Source organism: Crocodylus siamensis, chromosome 2, assembly GCF_052110815.1.
Source record: "Crocodylus siamensis isolate JL-2025a chromosome 2, ASM5211081v1, whole genome shotgun sequence".
Taxonomy (NCBI): domain Eukaryota; kingdom Metazoa; phylum Chordata; order Crocodylia; family Crocodylidae; genus Crocodylus; species Crocodylus siamensis.
In genome coordinates, this window is record NC_143396.1 from 223,142,050 (window position 1) to 223,165,825 (window position 23,776).

The window sequence follows — 23,776 nt, forward strand, 5'->3', positions numbered from 1 at the left end:
CCTGTCTTGCCTTCCTTCAGCCATGTTTAGCAGTGAATCAGTTTAGGTCTTTTGTATGTGACAATTGATTGGTCTAGTAATCAGGATTATTAATTACTAATCTTGTAGGTCAGGATTTTTGTCAGACTGCAACAATGGAAATTCCAGATATTCTAAGAACAACAATGATTAGTACCTTTTTAATAGCTAGAAAGATCTAAAATAGGTATATGTTAGGCACTTTATATGCATATTTCAAAAATAAAAGCAGTGGTGGTTGTCACAAACTAGAAACATTTTGTTTTATCACACAGATCATGGTTTAGTTGCCTTGCTGCTTTGTGCGCTAATTTACTCTCCTTTTGGATTAGTTCTACTTTTAGCTGTACATCTTTGTCTGTAGGTGTAGCTAATGTGGAATTTGCTGTACTTATGTCTGGGTATTATGTCTTCATGTCACCAAATCTTTAGTTTAGGTACATGCTTTTTCTGTTCCAACGCTTTTTTTTCTGCTTGGCAGTGCATTTGTGTATGCTTAACTAAGATGGCTCCTCTTTCAGAACATCAGCTTGCAACCTCCAGGAGACTCTTCTCATTAACCAGGTGCTCGAGCTTCAGAAAGCGCAGTCGAACTCAAAAGTACAGACCAGGTGGGTTGAGGAATTGGAAGTCTAGAAATGACATCTCCCAAATGATGTCAGGTGACCAAGAGAATGACATTGAGCCTCGGCAAGATGTCAGTATAACTAAGCATGACTGTCTGCCTCACTGACTTAGTTCTCTCTGCCCAGTTCCACCCTTCTAGCTTGCTAATTGGCATGATAGGTATCATTGGTATGCCAGCGTGAAATGTATCTGTCTGTTCTGACTTAAAAAATTGTTCTTATGCCAAAATCTGCTAATACAATTAAAAGGTAATGTGTAAGTAATAACTCCTGCATGTAATCTGATTGGTCTATGACACTTGCTGGTGCAGGTTTATTGGATGTTTGGGATGGGGAGAAGGGGAAATAGATATGACTATGAATGAGAATAGCAGCTATAGGGATAACAGTGAATATAAAAGTGGCAGGAGGCAGGGGCAGGGGTTTCTTGTTTCAAGACCAAAATGATCACCTGATCAGGGGGAAGAATCTCACACTTTCCCATTCTCAGTAAAGATTATAGAACTAGAGCCAGTTTTGGATGCGGACAAATTGAAGTGAAAGCTTTCCTCTGAAGCATCTGATATTCTCCTCTAGCAGACAAAAAGTGAGAATGAAATGACCCATTCTTTCCTCTGAGAGCCATATATGCTTACAGCAGCGGCAGGCAATTAGTAAGTGGCCCTCCGCCTGAAATAAGTTCTGGCAAGCTGTCAAGGGCCACATGGGTAGCCCTGCCCCTTAACAGGTGCCCCACCCCTGGTCACCATCTTGTGACTGGAAGTCCCGCCTCCTAACCCCTGACCTTTGCCACCAGAAGTCCCTCCCCTTGCCCCCAGAAGTACTCCTTTCAGCAAGGGGTTTTGCCATCTCTGAACCAGAAAAATAACAAATTATAGTCTAAAAATTGAACATCTACAACATTCGTTAATTTGATTTCAGAAAATATTTTATCTTGGTTTACATGTGTTTGTGTAGTGTACATAGGGGTGACTGCACAATAGCTTAAAATGAAGTCTTACTCTTGTATATTGTGGAAGATGGGGGCAGGGGTGTCTGGGGATTTTGTAGGGGGTGAATAGGTATGTGGGGTGAGGGAGCATGTGGCTGTGTGTGTGGATATGAGGGGTGTGGGTGGGTATGGGGCTTGTGGGGGGATGTCGGGAGGGTGGTTGGGGTACATGAGGGGATGTGGGTATTGGGGTCTGCATGTATGGCAGTGTGAGGGGGATGCATGTGTAATCGTGGGATGTTTGTGTGACTCACCGTATGAACACACACACTCCCTCTCTCTCTCTCTCTCTCCCTTCCTGCCTCATTGTGCACACACTCTGTGCCTCCCTCATTGGGCTCTTGCTCTCTCTTGCCCTTCTGTTCCCCTCCTTCACTGTGCATGTGCGCACGTGCATACCCACTCTTCCTGTTCCTCGTCCCAGGGTACTGGTGCGGGCCCCGTGCTCATACAATCCGGCCACGCAGCCGGGACCACATGGTATTGAAGCACGTATGCAGGGAAGCAGTGAAAGTGGCAGCAGGCAGAGGCTTTGGGGTGGGTGTAGGAGGGGCGGGGCTGGGTCAGCCTTGCTCCTGAGTCCTGTTGACTTCCCCTGGGTCCTACTGCCCTTGGCTCCTGTCATTTTTGACAGGCAGCAAGGAGCAGATAAATATTAATTTTCCCCTGCAGGCTGGATAGAATGGCCTGGTGGGCTGGATTTGGCCTGCAGGCCATATTTTGTCCTCCCCTGGCTTACAAGGTAGTCCATCTCTAGGGACCCTATCATGGTATCTTCTTATTACTTAATGATCTTTCTTACCCATGGAGGTTTTTCTTCTTTGAAAAACAGTTTTGATTTTTACATATAGTTCTTATTTTTCCATTTTAGATTTTAAGGCGGGAACCACAAGTCCATCGTTGGAAAGTACGAGCAGTGAATTAAGCACTAGTACCTCAGGTATTGAAATTACCTGGAAAGGATTTCTTGGTTTCCTCACTACATAATGAGATTGCATTAATTTAATTAATTGCTTCTCTTTACAGGTTGTAGTCAGAGTTTCCCTTTATAATGGAACTCTTTTTTACTTTGATTAGCACAGATGTGTCCTTTTGGGGAGTAGAATAGCATTTTCCTGCTGCATCTGTGATTCTGCACAGCTATGTATACAGTGCAGTGATCAGTGAAACAGGAGGAAGAAACCAACTTAATAGAATATAGTTTAATTTAAAACTTATTTTATTTCTTAGGAAAAATGGTTTAGAGGACTGCCTTTGGTTTCTTCTAGACAATGGGACACCATGCCCCTGAATTACCTTCTTGCAATATATAAAAGTAATACAAAATTGTGTGTACCTGGGTACTGTAGGAACTAGAACTGTGACTTTTGCTGTTGCACCTTCAAAAATCTGTCCCAAACTTGCACTAGCCAGGAGTCTGAACTGATGCCAAGTTACCTTTCTAAAGCATCTGCTACTGTAGTATTGTGCAAGTGCTATGATTATCTTATGGTTGTTTTTCATGTTTGTGGGGTCATAGCTTTTTGCCTGACTCTAGTTGGCTGTTGTTTTGGTTTACTTTATATGGATGATGCTGCATAAAAATTCTGATCCATTTGTTTTTTAATCAAAAACATAGGTGTCAAGTTTGCTCTTGATTTTCAGCTCTTTGGTTAAGGCAAGTTTTTTAGCCTGATAAACTCTCTTGCCTCAGGTTGTATGTCTTGACTAGTCTTTCAAGTTAAGCAAAGATAGGCTGGATCAGCATTTGATGTTCCTTGGTGGCCTGCCTTCATAGGGTCCCAAATCATTCTCACCAACCTGAGGCTTGTCCCTCTGTTGCCATCAGTGCCCCAGTGTAGTCTGAAAGGATGGTGGACTGTGAGTGTTTCTCATTCACGGCCATATGGAGTCTCTGCACATCCCCTGAGAATGTTAACAGGGTTAGGATTGTTCAGTTTAAAAGCTTTCCTTTCTTCAACAGCTGTGTAATTTTTGCCATGTCCCATTTAACAGCTTCTACTTGTGCAGTAGAAACCAATTTGTGGATACACTGAGCTTTATCTAGATGACCTGTAAAGTGCTCTGAGTTTTTTTTTTGTAGTAGGAGATATTACATGTGATAACAGCTGCATGTTTGTCATTTCCTGTATACAACCCTCTGAAAAATTAATGTCTCAACACAGAAATTTAAAGTAGTGTTTTTCATATTAAAGCTGAGAAGCATTGCTTGGTACAGTCTTTTTTTCCACAGTGATCAGCCATGTTGATTCACTCTTCTTCTCTTATAGAGGGAAGTACTAGTACTGTGTCTGGCTGGAGTGACCTGGAATGTAGGCTGAAGCCTCAGCCGCAAAACCCCCTCATTCCTATGATGCTGTCCCCGCCAGAGTCACTCCTCATCTCTTGTATCCTGAGGGGGAACTTTGTAGAAGCTCATCAGGTAACTGTGTCTTTATACTGCTTTGGAAGCATAAACTGGCAGTGGCTGGTGGAATTTATATCCCTGCTGCACTGGCCAGATAGATGCTATAGACAGAAATTTGGGAGGAAGAATAGAGTGCAACTTTAGGTGCAAAAGTGCATCCAGTAGCAGAAGAGGAGGAGGGAAACAAGAATACCATAGGCCACCCCCTTAAGCAACTTGTTGCTTTCTTTTAATTTTAGATAAACTTGTGTGGTCCTGAATTTTCAGAGCTTGCAGAGGCTTTACCAGTCCTTGTCCTAGCTTAGCATTGTATCCGAGTAAGAAGCAGAGCTCATACATTAACTTGTGCGTGCGCTCTCTTTCTTTCTCCTCTTAATCGGGAAGTAGCATTTAAGATACTTATGGTCATTGAACTGAAAGATGCAACTCTCTCTCCCTCCCCATCTCCACGGTGTGTGCTATGCTATTCTAGTGCCATGCTGAAAATCCTTAGCTGCTGACCTGGCCTGCTGTGAGTGTCACAAAAAGCTTTTAAGGTGGTGTTTCTATGTCTATACCGTCAGCACAGGAGGCCTAGGGTCTTATGTGCAAAATTCCCTGACTCCTAGAAGCTGTTCAGTTGGCCAGTTTGAACATCTGCATTGTGACACTCAGTTTGAATTCCCCATGTGTGTCTACATATAGTTTTCAGACAGCCCTTACTGAAACACTTAAGGACATCTTCCAAGAATTGAATCCTCTACAAAGTGTAATGTGTGTGAGAGGCAGTGTTAAGTGCCCTAACATTAGCTAATCTTTGCATCATCAGTAAGTGAATGTCAGCCTTGTTAGTACTTTTCAACTAGTAAACAGGATATTACATTTGCTTCTCATTTATGGGGTCCACAGGGCTTTGCTTTCAGCACCACTGATGCTAACATTGCTGTGGAACAGAGTTTAATTTTTGTTCCTTCCCTTCGGGTATTAAACCAACAAAGCTATGTGGGCTGCTAATGTAAGGATAGATATGTTGTCTGAAGTGCTCCAAGTGCCTTTAAAGTGCTCCAGGCAGCAAGAGTTCAGATGTTCACACTCGAAGCGTTTCAGAAATGGCTTTCAAAAAAACAAGGAACATCCTCAATGTGTTTCTTGAAACATCTGTACCCTCCAGCAGAGCACAACAGGGGGTTGCTCAGTCCTCCAGTACCCCATATTACTCTGCTCCCCAAAAGCAAAATAAACAGCAGCTGTATGCTCTCCTGTGGTCTCAGCTATCCTTGGGAACTTGTGGAGGCTGAGAGGTGTGCATAAATGCCTGCTTTCCAGCCTGGAGAGCAGAAATTGGAGTATGATTTGGAGTGCTTCAAATGAACATCTGTCCATACTCTAATCACAGAATATTTTGGATGGTGTTTCTTGCTTAGTAAGTATTTCTACTTGATACTTTTTAATACATAATGTATTGGAATCTTAAAATACCCTTTTGTAAGTCACTTGTGAATCTAAATACAGCTTTGTGTCATTGGCTAGTGAAGCTGTGTAAGTTTAATTGCAAAGGTGTTGCCATTTGCAAAGTTTTGTCTTTTTCTGAGTGTTTATATCTTTCTGAATAAAAATAGCCAGTTGAGCTGAAATTGTTTACATATGTTTTCAGTTGAGGAATTTTTAAAAAATGTTTTTGGTAAGACATTGGCTTCGTAAAGGTTATTGTGATGTAATTATCATTTGCATTCATCATTACCCCTACAGGTTGCTTTGATGTTTAATCTGGAGTCTTCAGCTTGCTATGGTGAATTGGTTTTCATGGAACGTTACCAGGAGGTGGTGCGGGAGATGGCAAAAGTAGAGCACAAGATTGAGAATCAGTCATCTGATGGTACTGGAGCCCTCAGGAAATCTGGTAGTGGCCGATCAACACTTCAGGCTATCGGGAGTGCAGCTGCAGCAGGTATGGGTTGGATCATAGCATTTTACAAATTAAGAACAGTGATACAGTAAAGAGGCAGAAAACAAATGAGGAAGAGAAAGTTGGACATAAGTCCACCAGGAGTGGAGTAATAAATTGTGCTACTTTGACATAGGATGAGGTTAACAAACAGTGAGATTTTCTAACGAACTGTAAAAGGAACAGTATTTCATGTTTTAATAATAGGAATCAGAGGGAGCTGGCAGTGTGTGCGTAGTATAGAATTGTCTAGGTGAGATGATGGTGAGGGTAGAAGCAACTGTAGGGAATTTCTGCATATCCTAATAGATTTGGAAAACTGAGCAACATGAGAAACAGAGGTTAGGCAATGTAGAGGAGCACAATGTAGTGGCTGTTGGAATGATTAATATTAGCTCCCTGTGCTGGTATAGTTCTGGGTAGAATGATTTGGGAACAGTGAGATGTTCACAGTCATGCCTAATTAAAATTAAAGTTCATGCAGCATTTTTGCAAAAAGCAGACCAGAAGGGAGTTGTATTAATACAAAGACTTGCGAGTAATTGCTACTGGGAGACATAGAATAACTGCCTGCTTTAACCAGTGACTGTTTGCTGGGTTGTGTAGGCATGGTATTTTATTCCATCTCTGACGTTACTGATAAGCTGCTTGCCACTTCTGGAAGCCTTGTCCCTGCTCTGCAAGAAAACTTTTGGACAAGCTGCATCCAGTTGGAATGCACAGATCCTTTGCGTGAAGTCCTGGAGGACCTCAGCCCTTCAGCGATGGCAGCATTTGACTTAGCTTGCACTCAGTGCCACCTCTGGAAAACCTGCAAACAGCTGTTGGAAACAGCAGAACGACGCTTGCATAACAGCCTTGAAACCAGGGGTATGCCTCCCATTTTGCTTTCCATCTATGTGGGCTTTGGTGGGTGGGGAAATGTTTGCATGCCATCTGGCATTTAAAATAATTGGCTGTGTTCATTTGTGTAAGCTCCAACTTCACTATTGTTTTTCCTACTCCTCAACCCTTACCTTGCCTTTCTTGTCCAATTATTCTTTTAGGCCGAAGATTTGACTTTGTTCTCCTGCACAGTGATGGCATAAGAGGTTTCCCAGCAGTTCTTCAGCAAATAAGTAAAATTCTCAGCTACCCTTTCACGTCACAAGGGCAATCCAAATCAGGTAACTGGCAGATGGATCTCCCAGTTTCCAGCCTTTAATTTCTTGCCCTCTGCTTGGTGGCTGATGGTTCTTTCAGGGTTAAGGAGCGTTTATACAGTCTTCATTTTGCTTCTGAAAATACATTGTTATGTTTTGAATATGTATTGACTCCCATTACCTTATTGCACGTTGTTTCTGTTTCTAAGTGATTTGGAAAGGGAGCTCAGTAGTTGGGTGGCCAAGTTTGGCAGATGGCGTACAAATTATTCAGATTATTGTAATAAAAATGAGAAGAATCCTGTTTTAAAGATAGGTACTTGATTGACAATGGTGCAGTTAAATGTAGTACATGAATTTTACCTCTCAAAGTACGGTAAATATGGCTTTGGAAGTGTGATGTTTTGACCTTGCCTTTAATTCTCTGCCTCAAAAGTCCTTTTATATAAAGTCTGTCTGTCTCTAGCTATTACATTTCAATGCTTTTATCTACTTACAAACCTAAAGCTTCTGTTCTGGTTGGGCTGGACTGGGCTTGAGTCAGTAAACTAGAAGTCTTGTAAAGTAAAGTTCCTCCTAATTTCTTGATCCTCTAAGTATAAAAAAACACTGATGCCTGGTATTTAACTGTCATTATTCTTACTCTTGTTTCTTAACAGAAGTCTCGGATGAAAAAATAAGTAGCCATTTTCGATGCAGTATTGTGGACTTTCTGCAGACGTGCTATCCTACCCTGACTGAAGATGGTATTGCTAATCAGATTGTTTTAGCACAGCGCCTTGATGAAATCCTGGAAACACTGAAACAAGTTGAAGATTCTCTTGGTGAATTGCATGTATTTTTTTGTTTGCAATGTTTTTTAGTGCTAACATACTTATGCTTGTAAAAAACTGGATGTGGGCAAATTTATTTTTTAACTGCTTTAGGAGAGGAGTAATGGCTAGTCAGGATTTTGTGTCAGCTGTTATGATGTATTGTTAAATTTTCATGCCTCTGTAGCAGTACAGGATAGCTAAATTGCTGTGACTAACCCTGAATGTGAAACTAGTTTAAACTTACAGAAGTTTTACTATGTTTGTATCACTACAGGAGCATGTAACGCTTCTATCTTAAAGTCTTGTATCAGTATCATTTGATATCAGTACCACTGTTATACCTTTGTATACTTGCTGAAACTGAAATAAGCAAATAGAGTTTGGTAGACCTACAGTATTAACAGTAGGAGTGTGTGAAACAACAGGCCCTATTCGATTTGGATTTGGCTGGAATCAGGGACAGTGATTTGATTTGTTGATTCAGATCACTGTCCCGATTTTTGATTCGACCGGATCCGAATCTAAAGATTCAATGCTGATTTAGAGCATCAGTGATTTAGCCATAAACACAGCTTTAAATGTTTTTTTGTACGTACCTTGAGGTACCAGGTGCAGCTTGTGAACACTGTGATGCTGGGGCCGATGGAGTGTCCCACAGAAGTACAGAAGAGCCCCTCGCATGCTTGGTGGTGAACCCAGAAGTGGACCAGAAATAATTCCAGTCCACTTCCAGGTCTGTTGCCTCCCTCTTCCCCCCCGCAACCCAGGAGGCACCAATCACTGACCTAGGAGGTGCGGGGGGGCCTCCTGCATGTTCCCCAGCGGACCCAGAAGTGGACCACAAGCGCTTCTGGTCCACTTCTGGGTCTACTTCCGAGCACACTGGGAAGCTCCCTGCTCTCTTGTGGGACTCAGCATTCACAAGCTGCCTAGTACCTTGAAGTATGTAAAAACAAAAAAAAAACAAAAAAAAAAAAATGTAAAGCTGTGTCTATAGCCAAATCTTTCTGAATTGATTCAGAGGGTTCCAATTCAATTCAGAGAGATTAAGGGGTCTCCTGATTTGATTCGGATTTGGAGATTCGGCCACCGAATCGGGCTGAATCTCTGCTGAATCCAATCGGCGACCAAAGCTTCGCACAGGCCTAATTAATAGCAATACTTGCTGTATTGCTACACATGCTGTTGTGAGATACCTGTATAAATCGACCCCAAATATTTGCAATTCAAACCTTGCATCACTGAGCTAAAATTGGAGCTTACCATAAAGAAAAGTGAAATCTATTAGGCTCAAGCAGGGAGAAAAGCAAAATGTAGGTAGTGTAAGTCTAGTTTGTGTTAACCTAAACGTTTTCAATAAGATGGTGGCAATCATTGTAATACAAGGAAATCTCATTGTTTTGGGTTTTTTTGTTAAAAAGTAATTTTTTTAAAATTGGAAGCATTAGCTTGGATGGAAAAAATAACTTCTGTTTTAAGATTTACATTTAAGTGAACTCAAGTTCTGATTCTACTTTTTCACGTTAGGTTTTCTTTCACCCAACAGAATGATAGTAAATGCTAGTATTCACCTTTAAATGTTTAATAACTTGAGAACTTTGCAGTATTCCAGGACTGTTTGAGCTAATCATCCTCCCCACCAGTAATTAATTTAGCACTGGATAATGAGGTGTATCTGGGGACTTGAACGCTTTTGCCCCCCCTCTGTTGCTGTAAGCTAGACAAGGTCAATGGTGTATTTTATTGTAGTAATTTCTGTTGCTTTCTGTGAAAGCTCATCTCCACATGAAAGGATATATTTACAAGGGTAGAAATAAAATCACAACACAACTGTATTTTTAAGTATTTCATTTTTTGTTTAAATTAGATTCCAAAGGAAGTCTGCTCAGCAACTTGGTAGAACAAGCCTCTGTGAAACCATCAGAGTTGGAGGCACACCCAGTTTGTAATCAGACCCAACTCCTGCTGAAAACCCTGGACCAACACATCCTGACCATGCCAGGAAGCAGCAGGCAGATAGACTTTGTGCAGCGCTGCTTTGATTACATGAACACATTGGCTGCTATTGTGCTACGAAGCCTGAATACAGAACTAGGTATTGATTCTTTGTTGCATGGCTCCATTCTGGAAGGACTGTGGAAAAATGGCTGGTTGCAAAACATACCTGGAGCCCTTGCGCATTCAGATCTGTTCATTTTTACTGGCTATTTTGCCTTTTTTTAAAACCTATTAACCCCATACAGTTGTTGCTTTGAGACAGCTGGATTCCATTTTGGTGAGGATGTAGAAGCTAGAAATGTTAACACACTTAGTACTTTCAAGCCCAGATTCTGTACTTTGGAGTCTGACCAGTGACCCATAGAAGTTGACAGGTATCTCCATTTACTTCAGTGTGCATTGTCAAACCCTTAGCCTTTTCCAGTCATCTTAAAGATGTTTGTTGTATCACATAGGGTACTGAAGACAGAGAGGCAATGCATATCAATGCAGCTGTGTAATCAGGCAGAGTTTGCTCACGGAATCCATTGGTGGCCCCAGGGAAACAGTTTTGGCATAGCTGGGAGAAAAAAAGATTTTTGTGTTCTGCATCACTTTTTAATTTGGAATGGCTGAACTGCATTAATGAGGATCTCCTACTGAAATTAAATTTCACTGTGTAGAAGGTACTTGTACCCAGATATAACACAATCCTTTAGGATAATGTTGAGGTGGTTTTTTTTATAACTGGAAAGCCATATGAACCTATATTTGAGTGGTAATTCATGGTGTCCTGCTGCAATGGGAGGGGAGGGCTATTGCATGTAGAATTTCTTTGTAAGAAGCTACTAGAAACCCTCTACCTTTTCAGTGGGATGTGCAGAGGCATTTTGGCGAAGCTAGCTCAACATTTTTCTCAGTTTATATAGGTACTTTTAACTCTTTTATTGTTTGTTTGTTTTTCCTCATCTTAAAATATCAGTTATATAAAGTTGAATTCATACCCAGAGAGTTCTCAGAAGTAGAAAGCTGTAATGTGGATGTTTTGATTCTTGCAGGTTTGTTTTGCAGTCATTCTCTGTGGTTGTTTTTGTGTGGTTTTTTTTTTGATGCTGATACAATTTTGCTTAGTCCTTTGCCATCAGATTTTGTTCAGAGGCCAGTGTTTCTCTCTGAGATACCATGCTGGTTCTTATAATATTCCTGTGAGGCCCATTGTGATGGTTCAAGAGACTGGGAGGCACATCTTAGAGCAGTCAGAAGGTCATTATGGGGTCCCAGTTGACTTTGATGTGAACCTTAGGCCTTGATGAGTCTGGGCAGAGAGGCTTCAGATGTGTAGTGTATGATATAACTTTTTTGAACAAAACTCAGTCTGTTTAATAAACTTAACATGTTTGTATTTAAAGTCACTCTTCAAATTCTTGCCTTTCTCTATAGATCTGTCTGTAGAGGTGAAGATAGGGAACCCTTTCATACTGCTGCAGCAGAGCCCATCTCACTTACTCTCCCAGCTCTTGTTTGAGAGGCAAGTTCCCCCTGACAGGTAAGATTCTGCAGGTACACTTACATAGTTAAATTTACTGTGGGTATTGGGCTGGACTCAAACCAAGACTGGAATTCTCTAATGAACAGGATAATTAAAGAATAAAGGCAGTGCTGACTTTGTCTGCTCTGTAAAGGCCCCTGCCCATCTCTGTCTAGAGAAGTGACAGCAAGGACTTAATTTTTCTCATAGCTCTGCTATTTGAATATTGCTCTGCTAGTGATATTGAGCATGGCACAAGCTGTGTGTCCATTTCCTCTGAAAGGGATGGTGTGCTCCAACTTTTATGAAAAGAACTATATAACTGTTAAGTATTTTAACAGGTATCTGCTGTTTTCAATCCTGCAGGCTGTCTTCACTGTTGACTAAAGATGGGTTGAACTTAAATGTGCAGCAAGTTATTGTTAACTGTTGTTGCGAGCCACTACCTCTGTGCACTGCTAGGCAGAGCAGCCAGACAAGGTCTTTTCTGACTAATGTCAGCAGCCTGGCACATCTGTATGCCTACAACTGCTTGCCAGATGTTGGAATACCTGTCCACAATCCAGCTGTGGACTCTGAGGATGTTTCCAGTTGGTCCTCTTCCTCCATGACTGAGTTGAACCAGCACATGCTCACTGCCTCTTCCCTGACCTTCCTGAAATCTCAGTCAAAACTAATGGCAGCTGTGGCATGTCTGAGTGCATCCAAGATACAGAAGCCCCCCAAAGCTAGCCTGTCATGGAAGGAATTTCGGGGCAAAAAGGAGATCCCACTGGGCATGGAACAGATTTCCAAAGAATGCGAGTCATTGCTGAAGGAGTTTTCCATATTGGAACACTTTCTTCTTACCATGTCTGAGCCACTTCAGGGCCCCCTAGAGGAAGGCACTGGTTCAGTAAGTGACCTTTGTGGCAAGACATACATAACTCTTGTTCTCCTGGGAATGCATTCTGCTGCTGCAGTTGAAGTATTAATGGACGTCTTTGAACAAGCTCTCATTGCAAAGGATTGGCCCAGAGCTCTGAAGGTCTTGGACCTGTACAGTCAGGAGATGGAGGATCTGGCCAGTGTGCGTGATGCTGTGCTGAGCTGTGCAACTGCTGATGGTAAATGCAATGTGTTTTCTTTTTCTTTTGTAGAGCATACAGTGCAGAACAGGGATTTGAAACTGGGGATTAAATCGATGATACATTAATAAATCTAAGGAAGAGAAGTCCTTTCCCCACTTGCTCTTCCTAAATTTGCTCAGTCTAAATGTATATGTTGCCCACTACAAAAACTCCCACAAAAAATGAGGAGCACAACTTACTGCAATGCAACAGTGGATGTATCTGCCCCATAAAGTGTCTCCTATCCTGTTTAGCTCTTTAGACTTAAATTGTGATACTGTTGCTGTAATATCCACTGCCTTTCTATATTCCATTTTTAAAGCCTCTCTATAGCATATGTTCTTTGTAGAAAGGGACCAATTGGAATCTTATCAAAATGGCAGTATCTTGTTTTTAACTACTGTTGAGTAACTTGAGACAGACCCAGCATGCTTTTAAGCGCCATTATCATTGTGTTCCATGCTTTGTCACACATGATCAGGTTACTAGGTTTTTCAAAGTGTAAAAGCTAAATGTCATACCAGTAGTTTGTGTTCCCTTTACAGATCAGGATGGTTGGCAGTACCTGTTCTCAGTAAAGGATGCCATGTTGAGAAGTAGACTGGCCTTACGCTGCTTGGATAAATGGCCCCTGGAAGCTTGTCTGGAAATCCTTGCTTACTGCATCTGTGATCCAGGCATAACTGACGAACTGAAGTTGGAGCTGCAGAGCAAGACACGAGAGCTGCAGGTTTATCAAAAGGTACAAAAGTCATTTTATTAGGTAAGTAGGTACGGAATGTGCTTACCTAAAAAAAAAAAAATAATAATTGTTCTAGTTTCCCTTCCGAACATGAAGTAGTTTTCCCTGATTCTTCTTCTTTTTCTTCTTTTTTTCCTTCCTTTTTTCATCCAAAAATCAGACAAGCTTTTTTTGGAACATACCAGAACATCTGGTTAACTTTTCTGTTCTCTGTTTGCACATGTTTCTGTACTTCCAGTTTCTAGGTAAAGTTGAAGAGTTTAAAAATAATTAAACGTCTAAGAGAAACCAGTTTTTTCAGTATGGTGTTCTTCCAGCCTGTAAATAAACAGAGTACTGGAGATTCTCATACAATTTCCATCATAGTTTTTGCAGTTTAAGATTTTTAGAGGCATCCAGATTCCTGGATTGTGTCTGGTACATAGAGGTACATCACAACAACACACCTGAGGTACTTCTAAGTTTATTACCTTAGATACCCATAGCAATCTGTCCATGGCAGAGAAGAGCTTGGCACACACTGTAACATCCTTGAGAAGCTGATTAACATCTCTGAGCGCTTGTACATGTGATGGTCATCACAGTGTACCCGTGACAAAAATGTAATTCATGTGGCTTAATGGCATTATACACTACACATGTGCCAGTTTTGGGGGGTTTTAAATTGCAAACTAAACTACATCTAGATGTAGTTTAAACTTAGCAATGTTGCAAATTGCAACGATGCAGGTGTCAGCTTGCCGCCAGCTGTGGGAGAGGCAGGCAGGCTCCACAGAAAAAAAGAATAGGGCCCCTTGCCACTTCTGCGTTAGGCAGGTGCCTGGCTCCTGCTAAAGGTAAAAACACCAAGGGACTGGTTCCTGTAGTTTGTCTGGCTGTTTTTGTGGAGCCTGCCTGCCTCTCTCATGGCTGGGGACAAGCTGCTGGTGGGCCAAGCAGCCCCTGAGCTGCAGGGGGCCCCAGTCCTTCCCTCCATGGTGGTGGGGCCCCCTGGGCTGCTAGTGGACAGGTTGCCCCAGCTCGGAGGCAGCACCCAGCTGGATCCAACTCTTCCCCGAGCCTGCCAGGCTTCCAGCACCCTCTGCACTGTTCTAACTATGTGGGATTGCCCAGGAATGGACTGGCTTGCCCCTGGAGTCGCGTGGTGAGGCAACAGAAGGGCAACTGGGGGCCATAGAAGGTGGTGGGGATGGTGCATAGGGCACAGGAAGTCCACCAAGTCTGCACTTCCTCAAGCCTGCCTTGGTTTCCAGCTCCCTGTGCACCATTCCTGCCACCTTTTTCCAGCCTCCATCATACCCAGCTTCCCTCCTGCTGCCTCCTCACACTGCCCTGGGGCAAGCCAGCCTGTTTCCATTCAGTTCTAGGTGGCAGCAGTAGTGCATGGGGCGCTGGAGGACCCGGCAGGCTCAGGAGAGTTGAATCCATCCAGGTGCTGCCTCTGAGCTGGAGCATCATCTACCCACTAGTAGTCCCAGCCAGGTGGCCCAAGGGGGACACTGCTGCCACAGAGGAAAGGATCGTGGCCTCCAGCAGCTTGGGAACTGCTCGGCCTGCTAGCAGCTTGTCCCCTGCCTGTGGCAGAGTCGGGCAAGCTCCACTGGGGAGGGGGAAGGATCAAACGCGAAGGCAGTGTGGGGGCCCAATCCTTTTTTTTTGTCAGAGCCTGCCCATCTCTCTCATGGCCGGGGGAGCGAGCTGCTGGTGGGCCAAGCAGCCCCTGAGCTGCAGGGGCCCCTGGTCTTTCCCTCCACAGCGGTGGCACTCCCCAGGGCTGTCCAGACAGGCTGCTAGCACATGAGTACCCAACCTGATCCAACTGTTACTCAAACTGACGTAAGGAACAGCACCTGGCTGGCTTCCAGCTGGTGGGCTCAGGGAACAGTTGGATTGGGCCACGTGCTGCCTCCAAGCTGGGGCAGCACCCAGCCTGCTAGCAGCCTCAGGGGGGCACCACCACCGCAAAAGAAAGGACAAGGGCCTACTGCCTCTCCCGGCTGTGGGAAGGCTCTGGCTCTGACACACTCTCACTCTCACACACACTCTTGCTGTAATATGACAGAAAAATTGAAATGATGGGTTTCAATCAAAAACCTACTGTTTCAATTTAGGGGACATAAAATAAAACCTTGGCGTTAAACCCCCATCACATGTATGAGTCCCTTCTGGTAACTGGCCCGCACGCAGTTCCCTGTTGTTTTTGCTACGCTACTATCAGTACTCTCATTAGCTTGATTACATCTACTCTATATGACAGCAACCACAATGAAGACATAACTGGTATAATGTAGACCCCATTAACTGATACCATGCAGCATATTGGAATTCTGTCAGCAATCAGCTCAGACAAATTAATTTAGATGCCTGAGAAGAATCCCTTAGCCTGCTCATGATGGAGCTCGGCAATTCATCTTAGCTTCTTTTTGGTATGAAAATTCATGAGTCCTTTGACTGTTTCTTGTCTTGGGACAACTCAATGCAATCATTTCAGCTCTCCGTGTAGATCCAGCAATTTAAGTTTTTTCCATACCATTGATACATATGCATACACACTCTAATCTTTTATTTTGTTAGATTTTGAATTTGCAAGATGTCCCTCCATGGCATGATTGGCAAGACCTGAAAAAAGCCTGTACTGATGATCCCCAAGCTATCATGAGTGTTATTTTGGAAGCGAAGGTTTGGAATTTTATGCTCACTGTGTTACTGAAAGCTACAAAATGTTACTGCTGGTTCTATATCTTCTTTTTTTGTCAGCCAATGTATTTAAATGCATGTTTCAACAGAGTTCAAGTTCGTAGAATAGATCCTTTAATAATTGAATAATGTGGAACCTGAACTACTTGCTGCAAGAATTTAAATGAAAAGCAAGTACCCTAAAACATTTTTCTCCCAAAATAACCCGTTCCTGCCTTTTTGCTTTGGAAGTTGGAGGAGGATTGTGGTCTTGGGGGGTGGGGATATGTGTATATGTGCGTGATGTGCTGTTTTCTCTAAGGAGAAGCAGAGCTTGGTGTATGGTGTTTTTAGTTGTGGCAGAATCATTTGCATCTCCTGAGAATGCCAGACCTAAAAAACAAAAAGAAATTTCTAGGCAAAGAGAGGGAGCTTAAGTTTACTTTTTTTACTTAGATTTTAAAAATTTAAAATACAGCTGCAGCATACCAGCACCAACTCTGTGGATCCAGTGGAATATTTCCTTCTGAAACTATAAACAACCAGGATGGGAACTCCACTAGTGCTTATGAATATGTATAAAGGTATTTATCCAAAAGCCCTTTGCCTTAACTGGCAGGTTGCAAAGGTCCCCTCAGTGTAGCATTGGGCTCTGGCAAGACTGCATCTTTTTATTTCTCCAGCACTAATTATTTTCTTGCTAGAGGAACAGGAGTAATGTAAAGCTACAGAATTTTTCTTGCCAAGTTAATGGGAATGAATGTCCATGGGCATGCATAGCCATAATGAAGAAAGTTTGAGTTTTGTTTTCCTTGTATAGGATTATGAATTGTGTGAGAAATGGGGTTGCCTGTACCCTCTTCCAAGGGAACATTTGATTAGCCTTCACCAAGAACATCTCCTCTACTTGCTGGAGATAGGAGACATGGAAAAATCTTGGCAGGTAACTAGTTGCCTTACTATCTTTAAAGGATAGGTCACTAGAGGACTAGAGTACTCAAACTGCTATTTGAGGCCTCAGTTGGGCAGTTTGCTCAGAGCTTTGGCTGTGTAATTGGAGACAGGAACTGCCTATTTCATTACAATATACAACAGGACCCAGTGTATGGTACAGCTAGCCTGGTTGAATCCACTTGAAACGTTGCCTACAGGGAACCTTGGTCTTGCTATCCATGTTAAGGATGGTTTTGAGCCTTGCTGTTGGAACTGTGCTATTGCTAAGCATGGGTATTTAAAAAAAAAAAAGAAAGAAAAAAAAAAGGTGGGGGGGCAGACTCTTATAAGAACTTCAATTTATTAAAGTTAATTTATTTGATTTATTTACATTTTAATGAATTTTTAGGTTTTGTTTAATTACCATTTGATACTTTGGGGTTATCTTTTCCATTTCTTCTTTGTGACCATGAGAGTTCTCAACAGTTTCAATGGCAGCTGAGATTCTCACAAGCATCCAGACTCTACAGACTTAAAACAAACACCAAATACTATGAGACTCAATTATATGAGCCAAATATTGCCCATATGTTGCATGTTGGCTACTAGACCATTGCAAAGCAAAGAGGGCTTTGTGAGTGTCCTGCTTCAAATTGTGGATTTTTCTGGATTTTTTTTATGAGAGCTCTGTTGAGTAGATTAAATGGGGAAAATTTATATTATATGAGAAAATAAGGATATTAAACAAACAAAGCAATATTAGCTGGGTGCGTTCTCCTAATTAAGTTAAAACATTGGTATTTCTTAGTTTTGATTTTAACACTGGAAACCACATTAGAACAGTCTTGTGTTGCTAGTGAAGAAGAACTAGGAAGTGAAACTAGCCAACAAACTGATCAGTCTGGCTTCACTCCTTGTTTAACTTGCATTACTCATTACAAAACTATGTATCCTTATTTGTCCTTCCTAATGGATTGTGAAATGGGGCAGCTAGGTATTGGTGATCTATACATGGATGGTTTAAAACAGGGTTGTCCAACTGGAGGTCTGTGGGCCATATGTAGCCTGCAAGGGGTTATGTTGTGGCCTTCGGGGTTCATGGTTGCTGCTGCTGCTGCTCCTGCCCCCCGCCCCCATCTCTCTGGCTGCAACAGCTCAGGAGGTGGGGCAGAGCAGTGGAGCATGACTGGGGGGAGCTGATAGTGAGTCAAGGCATGTGGGTGCACAGTGGGAGGTTGTGGATGTGCTGTACAGCATTGGGGGCAGCACCTGTGCAGGTGTACAGTGCAGCAGTGAAAGGGGGAAGAGCATGCGCAAACTCATAGAGCAGCTAAGCGGCAGGTGCATGGTGCAGCATTTGGGGGTGGGGGGTAGGGTTACCGTATGTCCTAGTTTTCTTAGACATGTCTTCTTTTTTTGGACCCCTGTGCTGTGTCCAGGCAGGTTTTTAAAATAAGAACCAAATGTCTAAGCTTTTTGCTGTTCCTCTGCTCTCCTGGCTGGTTGCTTCAAGACTGACTGTCAGGGGGTCGAGAGAGAGAGAGAGACTGCACAACACGGAAGCTACTTAGGCGGCAGGGGTCTGCGGGTCAGGAGTGAGGGGCATTGGCAGGGCTGGGGGGCAGGGGACTACATGTTGGGAGTGAGGTGGGGAGTGTCTATGCAGTGTGTGGCCCAGGGGACCATGGCTGGGCTTGAGGCAATCTGCAAGGTGTTCAGCTCCCAGCTGCTTAGAAGTTGAACAGCCCTGGTCTAAATCACCTTAAGGTACTTGAGAGATTGTAGTAGGTTAAATAAAATGTTTGAGGGACTAATTTTAGAGGTAAATATCCTGCTCAGTCTGAGGCAGTGTGCCAACAGACCTCAGATGGTCCCCAGCTGCATGGTCAGGATAGGCTGCCTATTGCATTTTTTTTGCTTTTTAGCTCTTACAAAGAATAGAAGACCCTGAAATTCGCCTTGCCATAAGCGAACAGTCTCTTGACCAACACCCCAGCTTGGGAGCCTCTCATTTCTTAGCTGATTACCTCACTACGCACTTCTACAAGTACCTGACAGCTGCACGCCATAATGAAATCCAAGCACTTTATATGGGATCAAAGGTGAGCAAAGTTACTGAATTTTTGCCTTTACAGTAGCGCACAGCTCTACAAGCACCTAGTTATAGATCTGGCAGGAGAGATCTCTGCCACCATGTGGGAGGCCCTCATTTCATTTCTCAGTCCCTATCTGTCATGACAGGATAAATAAGGGGCAAACAGTGGGGTGGGAAGTTGGCTTTTAACCTCCTTTGCATTTACATTTGCATTTGTCGTATGCTGGGGCTGTTATCACTGCCAGCATCCACAGAGCAGCCTTAGGGGCTAAAAGTTGCAGGAAACAGAACAGATCACAATGTAGAAGATCAAGGGGGAGGGAAGCAGGGTGTGGCATGTGTGTAGGGGCTGTTTTTGTCTTTCGTAGAAGTATAGGAGGGTCTCTTGCTCTGAGAGGAAAAGTATAAAGGGATAAAATTAACAAGCATTAGTCATCGTTTCTTTGAAACAGCTATTCATTCAAAACAATCTAGACATGTGGAGCTGCTACCTAGGCAAAAATCCTTAGCACTTTAAATATGGCAAATTTTTGTTTGAGGTGAGCAATTACAATTCCTTTTTCTGTATACGGGAAGTGGGCACACAGAGCATCTGTCTTAATGCAAGTTAGATGCAATCCATGTCAAAGCTGGAAAAAGAGCTTGACTCTCCTATCTCTGGTACCCCTGATCTAACCACCAGCTGTTCTACCCCAGTTTAAACATGGATACTGAAACAAATAGAAAAGTAATTTGAACTGTGATTGTTCTTTCCTCTAATGTTACACTAGCACACTTATTTTCGGAGCTCAGTGAAGTGCCAGGTACTTCTTTCATGGCCATTTCCTTTGCCAAAATTACCCTTTATAAGACATGATGTTGTATTAAAAAGGGGCCTCTTGTTTGTTTGTTTTTTGAGAATCCTTCCCTCCCACCTTCCAGCTTCTGGGAACAGTAGAAGCTAAAAATGCAAATTTTACAGATTAAGCTAATTATTTGTCAGCTTTTGTTTTTTTGATGTAAGGATACAGTTCTGCCTTTCTACCCATCTTAATCATCTTATGAAATGGAAGCTGGGTGCTGTGTGAGATCACCAGATTATAAGTGTGATTAAAACATTTCTTTCAAAAAAGAAAAGAGTAGGAAAGTAATTAAATGAATTGCCAAAGGCTGTGACAACCAGGAACAGAATCTGAAAGTCCCCACTCTGTCTTGACCCCTAGCTAGCTCTTCCAAACGTCAACCAGCCAATTAGTTCAGGTGGGGATGGGAGTGACCAAACCTTGGATTCTGGTTGTGTGCTTTAATGGTCTCCCTGTATCTTTTTTGTGCCCAAGGTGTTGCTGACTCTTCCTGAGCCTTACCGTGTTAACTACTCGCACCTGTCCTCCAAGCCATTGCTCATGCTGGAACAGCTCCTCATGAACATGAAGGTGGACTGGGCAGCAGTGGCTGTGCAAACACTGCATCAGCTGTTGGTTGGGCAGGAGATTGGCTTCACTGTAGAGAATATTGATACTTTACTCTCCAAGTATGCAGAGAAAGCCCTTGATTTCCCCTACTCCTTAAAAGAAAAGAGGTCAGGTAATTATATATTTCAGAGTTTCTCATTCCACAAGGGTAGGCAGGGGCAAAAGCTTGCTTGTATCAGATTTACCCTCAGGAGTACCCCACACCATGAATTTGCACGTGGCTGAGTCCATTTCTCTTTAGCTTAGACAAGTTCCTTTATGGGTCCTCTCTCTTTCATCAAGGCAGCTTATTACTTCACTCAATGCCTCATGCCATTTAATCACTGACAGTTCTGACAGGCATGAAGTCTGAAACCAAAGAGCAGTCTAATTCCCTAGCTCTCCTTCTTCCCCCTCCTCTCAGATAGTACAGATCAAACCAGAAGTCATCTTAATGGGAATATTCCCCACCCCGCCAAAACAAGATAAAAACCCAAGCCCAGTTTAGGTGCAGTTCTATGCAACTGACTTCGCTTTGCTTCAAAACCCGAGGGATGACAAGGTCAAATGGTTATAAACTCCTGCAAGTCTGTTTCAGGCTGGACATAAGGAAGAGTTTCTTTACTGTCCGAGCCCCCAAGGTCTGGAGTAGCCTGCCATCAGAGGTGGTTCAAGCACCTACTCTGAACGCCTTCAGGAGAAAATTGGATGTTTATCTTGCTGGGATCATGTGACCCCAGCTGACTTCCTGCCCCTGGGGCAAGTGGCTGGACTCGATGATCTTCCAAGGGTCCCTTCCAGCCCTCATTTCTATGAAACATCTCTGACTGGAACAGCAGAGGGTGCCACAGGTTGAGAGGTTGGTTAGCAGAGTTGTATTTACAGCATCTGCCTGTTTTATACCACCATCTAACCACTGAACTCCATTTAATAAAATAAAGCTGCATCTCTGGGTCCTTTTAGTCACTTGACAACAAGTAGCGAATGGAGTCTCACACTGTTCTATTAGTTGGGTGGTTTGCAACCATTTTAGGTTCAGGGCACCCTTCCATAACTTTTCTGTGTGTGGTGGCAGCCCAAATGAGTATTGTGCTACCTCAGTGATTCTGAGATAGCAGCACAAATGCAACATCAGGCAGCCTCTATATCTACCCTTAGTCACCTTTATGAACAGCTTGTTTGGTGGAAGTCAGATTGACTGTAGTCTAATATTAGTGAGAACGATGGTACCTGTCACATTAGTTCTGGATTTTTTTTTAATGCCCCTGTGCCAACGACCCTTTATCTGTTTTAGGCCTCTTAGTGGTAAAAGCCTTTTATTTCATTTTTCTGTAGTTTAAGGAATCATTTATTATCTGATTTGTTATGCAAGTTGTGTGAAGCTCATCACAGCAACTAATTCTGTTTTTTACCAACACATTGATGCAATTGCTATGAACAAATTATTCTCTAATCTTTCTGTTGCTAGATAAGCGCATGACCTAGTATTTATCTGTTGTTTCCTTTGCCCTAGATTCTGTGATTCGCATCCAAGAGAGTCTCAGTCAGGTGTCAGAATCGGAGACCTCATCTAAATCAGGATCAGCAGAATTAGTCACTGCTAGTTGTTCTGGTAAGATGCACTGCGCTGTGCCTCTGTGTTGTTGTTTTTTTCATGCTATTTTGTCCTCCCATCAGCCCTAATTCTGCATCCTACCCCCTCTTTAAGTGATAACTTCCTTCTCTTTTCCAATTCAGCATAAGTCAGTAGTAATTAAAAGCTTCTTTTTAGTGCACGTAAAGTGAGTTGTGGGGTAAACAGATGCCTCTTGGGTTCTTGATGCATAGCTATCAGCATAGCAGACTACTCACACACGTGGTCCATGAGGATGTGTTGAAAATAAATGGGCTGTAGAAACTGAACTTCAACTTCAAGCATGAGAAAGTTCCCTGCATGCCAGGATCAGGACAAATAGCTGAGTGGTATAGGATTATGCAAAGCTTCTTCAGTATCTACTGGTGTCCTGAGATGTCAATGTGACACCTTTTTTTCAGGGTTTGTTTGCATTTATAAACCTTCTGCCAACAGATGTCAGCTGCCACAGGGAAGTTACCACAGTGTGTACATCCATATAGCTTTTGGTACCTTGATGTGGCTTGTGACTATCACAGCTGTGCCAACAGCCTTGGACACCTGAGTGGCTGCACTACAACTGTAGCAGCAGCATATGCAGCCTACCCTGGAAGGCATCAGCTGTTAAAGGGGACATGGCAGGCAGCAGAAAGCATGGGCACATCCACACATGCTTTCTTTTGCCTGCTGGGTTGTGCTAGAAGGCTCCTCTTGGTCAGAAAGCTGGTGGTGTCCTTCCAGCAGAAAGAAGGGAGTCTGCCATCACAGAGGGGTTGTGAATGAGTGTGTTCTGTTCTGCTAGCAGAAATCTGTGGCGTAGACCAAACCTCATCATTTAGGGCAAGGCTGTCCAGCTAGTGGCTGTGGGCTGCATACACTGACCAAGGGTTAATATAACAGGTTGAACAGCCACTAATCACAGATGATTTAAACATAGCTGTGCCTATGTTCTACTATGGGTATTTCCCATACTTCTGGGTTTTGCTGGTTGCCTTTTTCCTGTTTTCTGCTGTCAAGGTGTTGTTAAGTCTTCCTCAGAGGCACTGGGTCTTGGCTGCAGCCAAGGCTAGAGATTTTGACTAGAGTGCACTGGTGCTCCTGTTGGGACTAAAGCTGGAGTTTGCTGGCTAGATGGTCTTGCCCCTCCACTCAGAGTCAGATCAGTTGCCATATTTGAAGTCAGAAAGGAATTTTACTCCATGGGTAGATTGGTACAGACTGTGAGGGGCTTTGCCTTCCTCTGTAGCAGGGGATGTGGCCTCCTACCTGAGATCTCTTGATCGTATATTAACAAACTTCTATAAAGGCAAGGAGGTCTAATTTGTGTGCATTATAATACTGTCAAAGTTCTACAACAATAGAACTATAATGTTCCAGTAAGTGGCTTAAATATGATTCCCCATGTGTGTTTGTCTTGTCTGTTTAAGGCATCATCCAGTCTTCAAGTCCCAGCCTACAGCGAAATCTGTTCCCTCAAGAATTTGTCCCACCTGAGAAACCACCACCAAAGCATCAGTGGATACCTGATGAAACTGAAATGATATGTATGGTGTGTAAAACTGAGCGTTTTACCATGGTAAGGAGCAAGGATCAAATACTAATTACTTCTAGAGCTCAGATGGGGCATGATTTTTTTTTCAACTGGTGATTATAGTCTGAATAAGTGTTCATATGATATCAGCAAATCACAGTCTACAGAACTTCATCCTCAGACTCTAATTTAGAAGATAGTGTGAAGATTTAAAAAAGCT

General features: G+C 42.9%; 1 protein-coding gene across 5 annotated transcripts in view; it reads left to right on the forward strand.

The window, feature by feature from the left end:
• ZFYVE26 (zinc finger FYVE-type containing 26) overlaps positions 1 to 23,776 on the forward strand; it is a 73,511-nt gene that overhangs the window by 24,418 nt on the left and 25,317 nt on the right. For all 5 annotated transcript variants that reach the window (XM_090033188.1, XM_090033192.1, XM_090033191.1 and 2 more), the window contains 17 exons: positions 540 to 629; positions 2,507 to 2,575; positions 3,906 to 4,057; positions 5,771 to 5,969; positions 6,573 to 6,836; positions 7,013 to 7,132; positions 7,768 to 7,932; positions 9,791 to 10,018; positions 11,341 to 11,446; positions 11,795 to 12,534; positions 13,083 to 13,279; positions 15,854 to 15,958; positions 16,776 to 16,898; positions 18,814 to 18,990; positions 20,300 to 20,546; positions 21,927 to 22,025; positions 23,453 to 23,601. In XM_090033188.1, the coding sequence (XP_089889314.1) occupies positions 540 to 629; positions 2,507 to 2,575; positions 3,906 to 4,057; positions 5,771 to 5,969; positions 6,573 to 6,836; positions 7,013 to 7,132; positions 7,768 to 7,932; positions 9,791 to 10,018; positions 11,341 to 11,446; positions 11,795 to 12,534; positions 13,083 to 13,279; positions 15,854 to 15,958; positions 16,776 to 16,898; positions 18,814 to 18,990; positions 20,300 to 20,546; positions 21,927 to 22,025; positions 23,453 to 23,601 (3,230 nt within the window). The remainder of the gene's footprint in view (positions 1 to 539; positions 630 to 2,506; positions 2,576 to 3,905; positions 4,058 to 5,770; positions 5,970 to 6,572; positions 6,837 to 7,012; positions 7,133 to 7,767; positions 7,933 to 9,790; positions 10,019 to 11,340; positions 11,447 to 11,794; positions 12,535 to 13,082; positions 13,280 to 15,853; positions 15,959 to 16,775; positions 16,899 to 18,813; positions 18,991 to 20,299; positions 20,547 to 21,926; positions 22,026 to 23,452; positions 23,602 to 23,776) is intronic.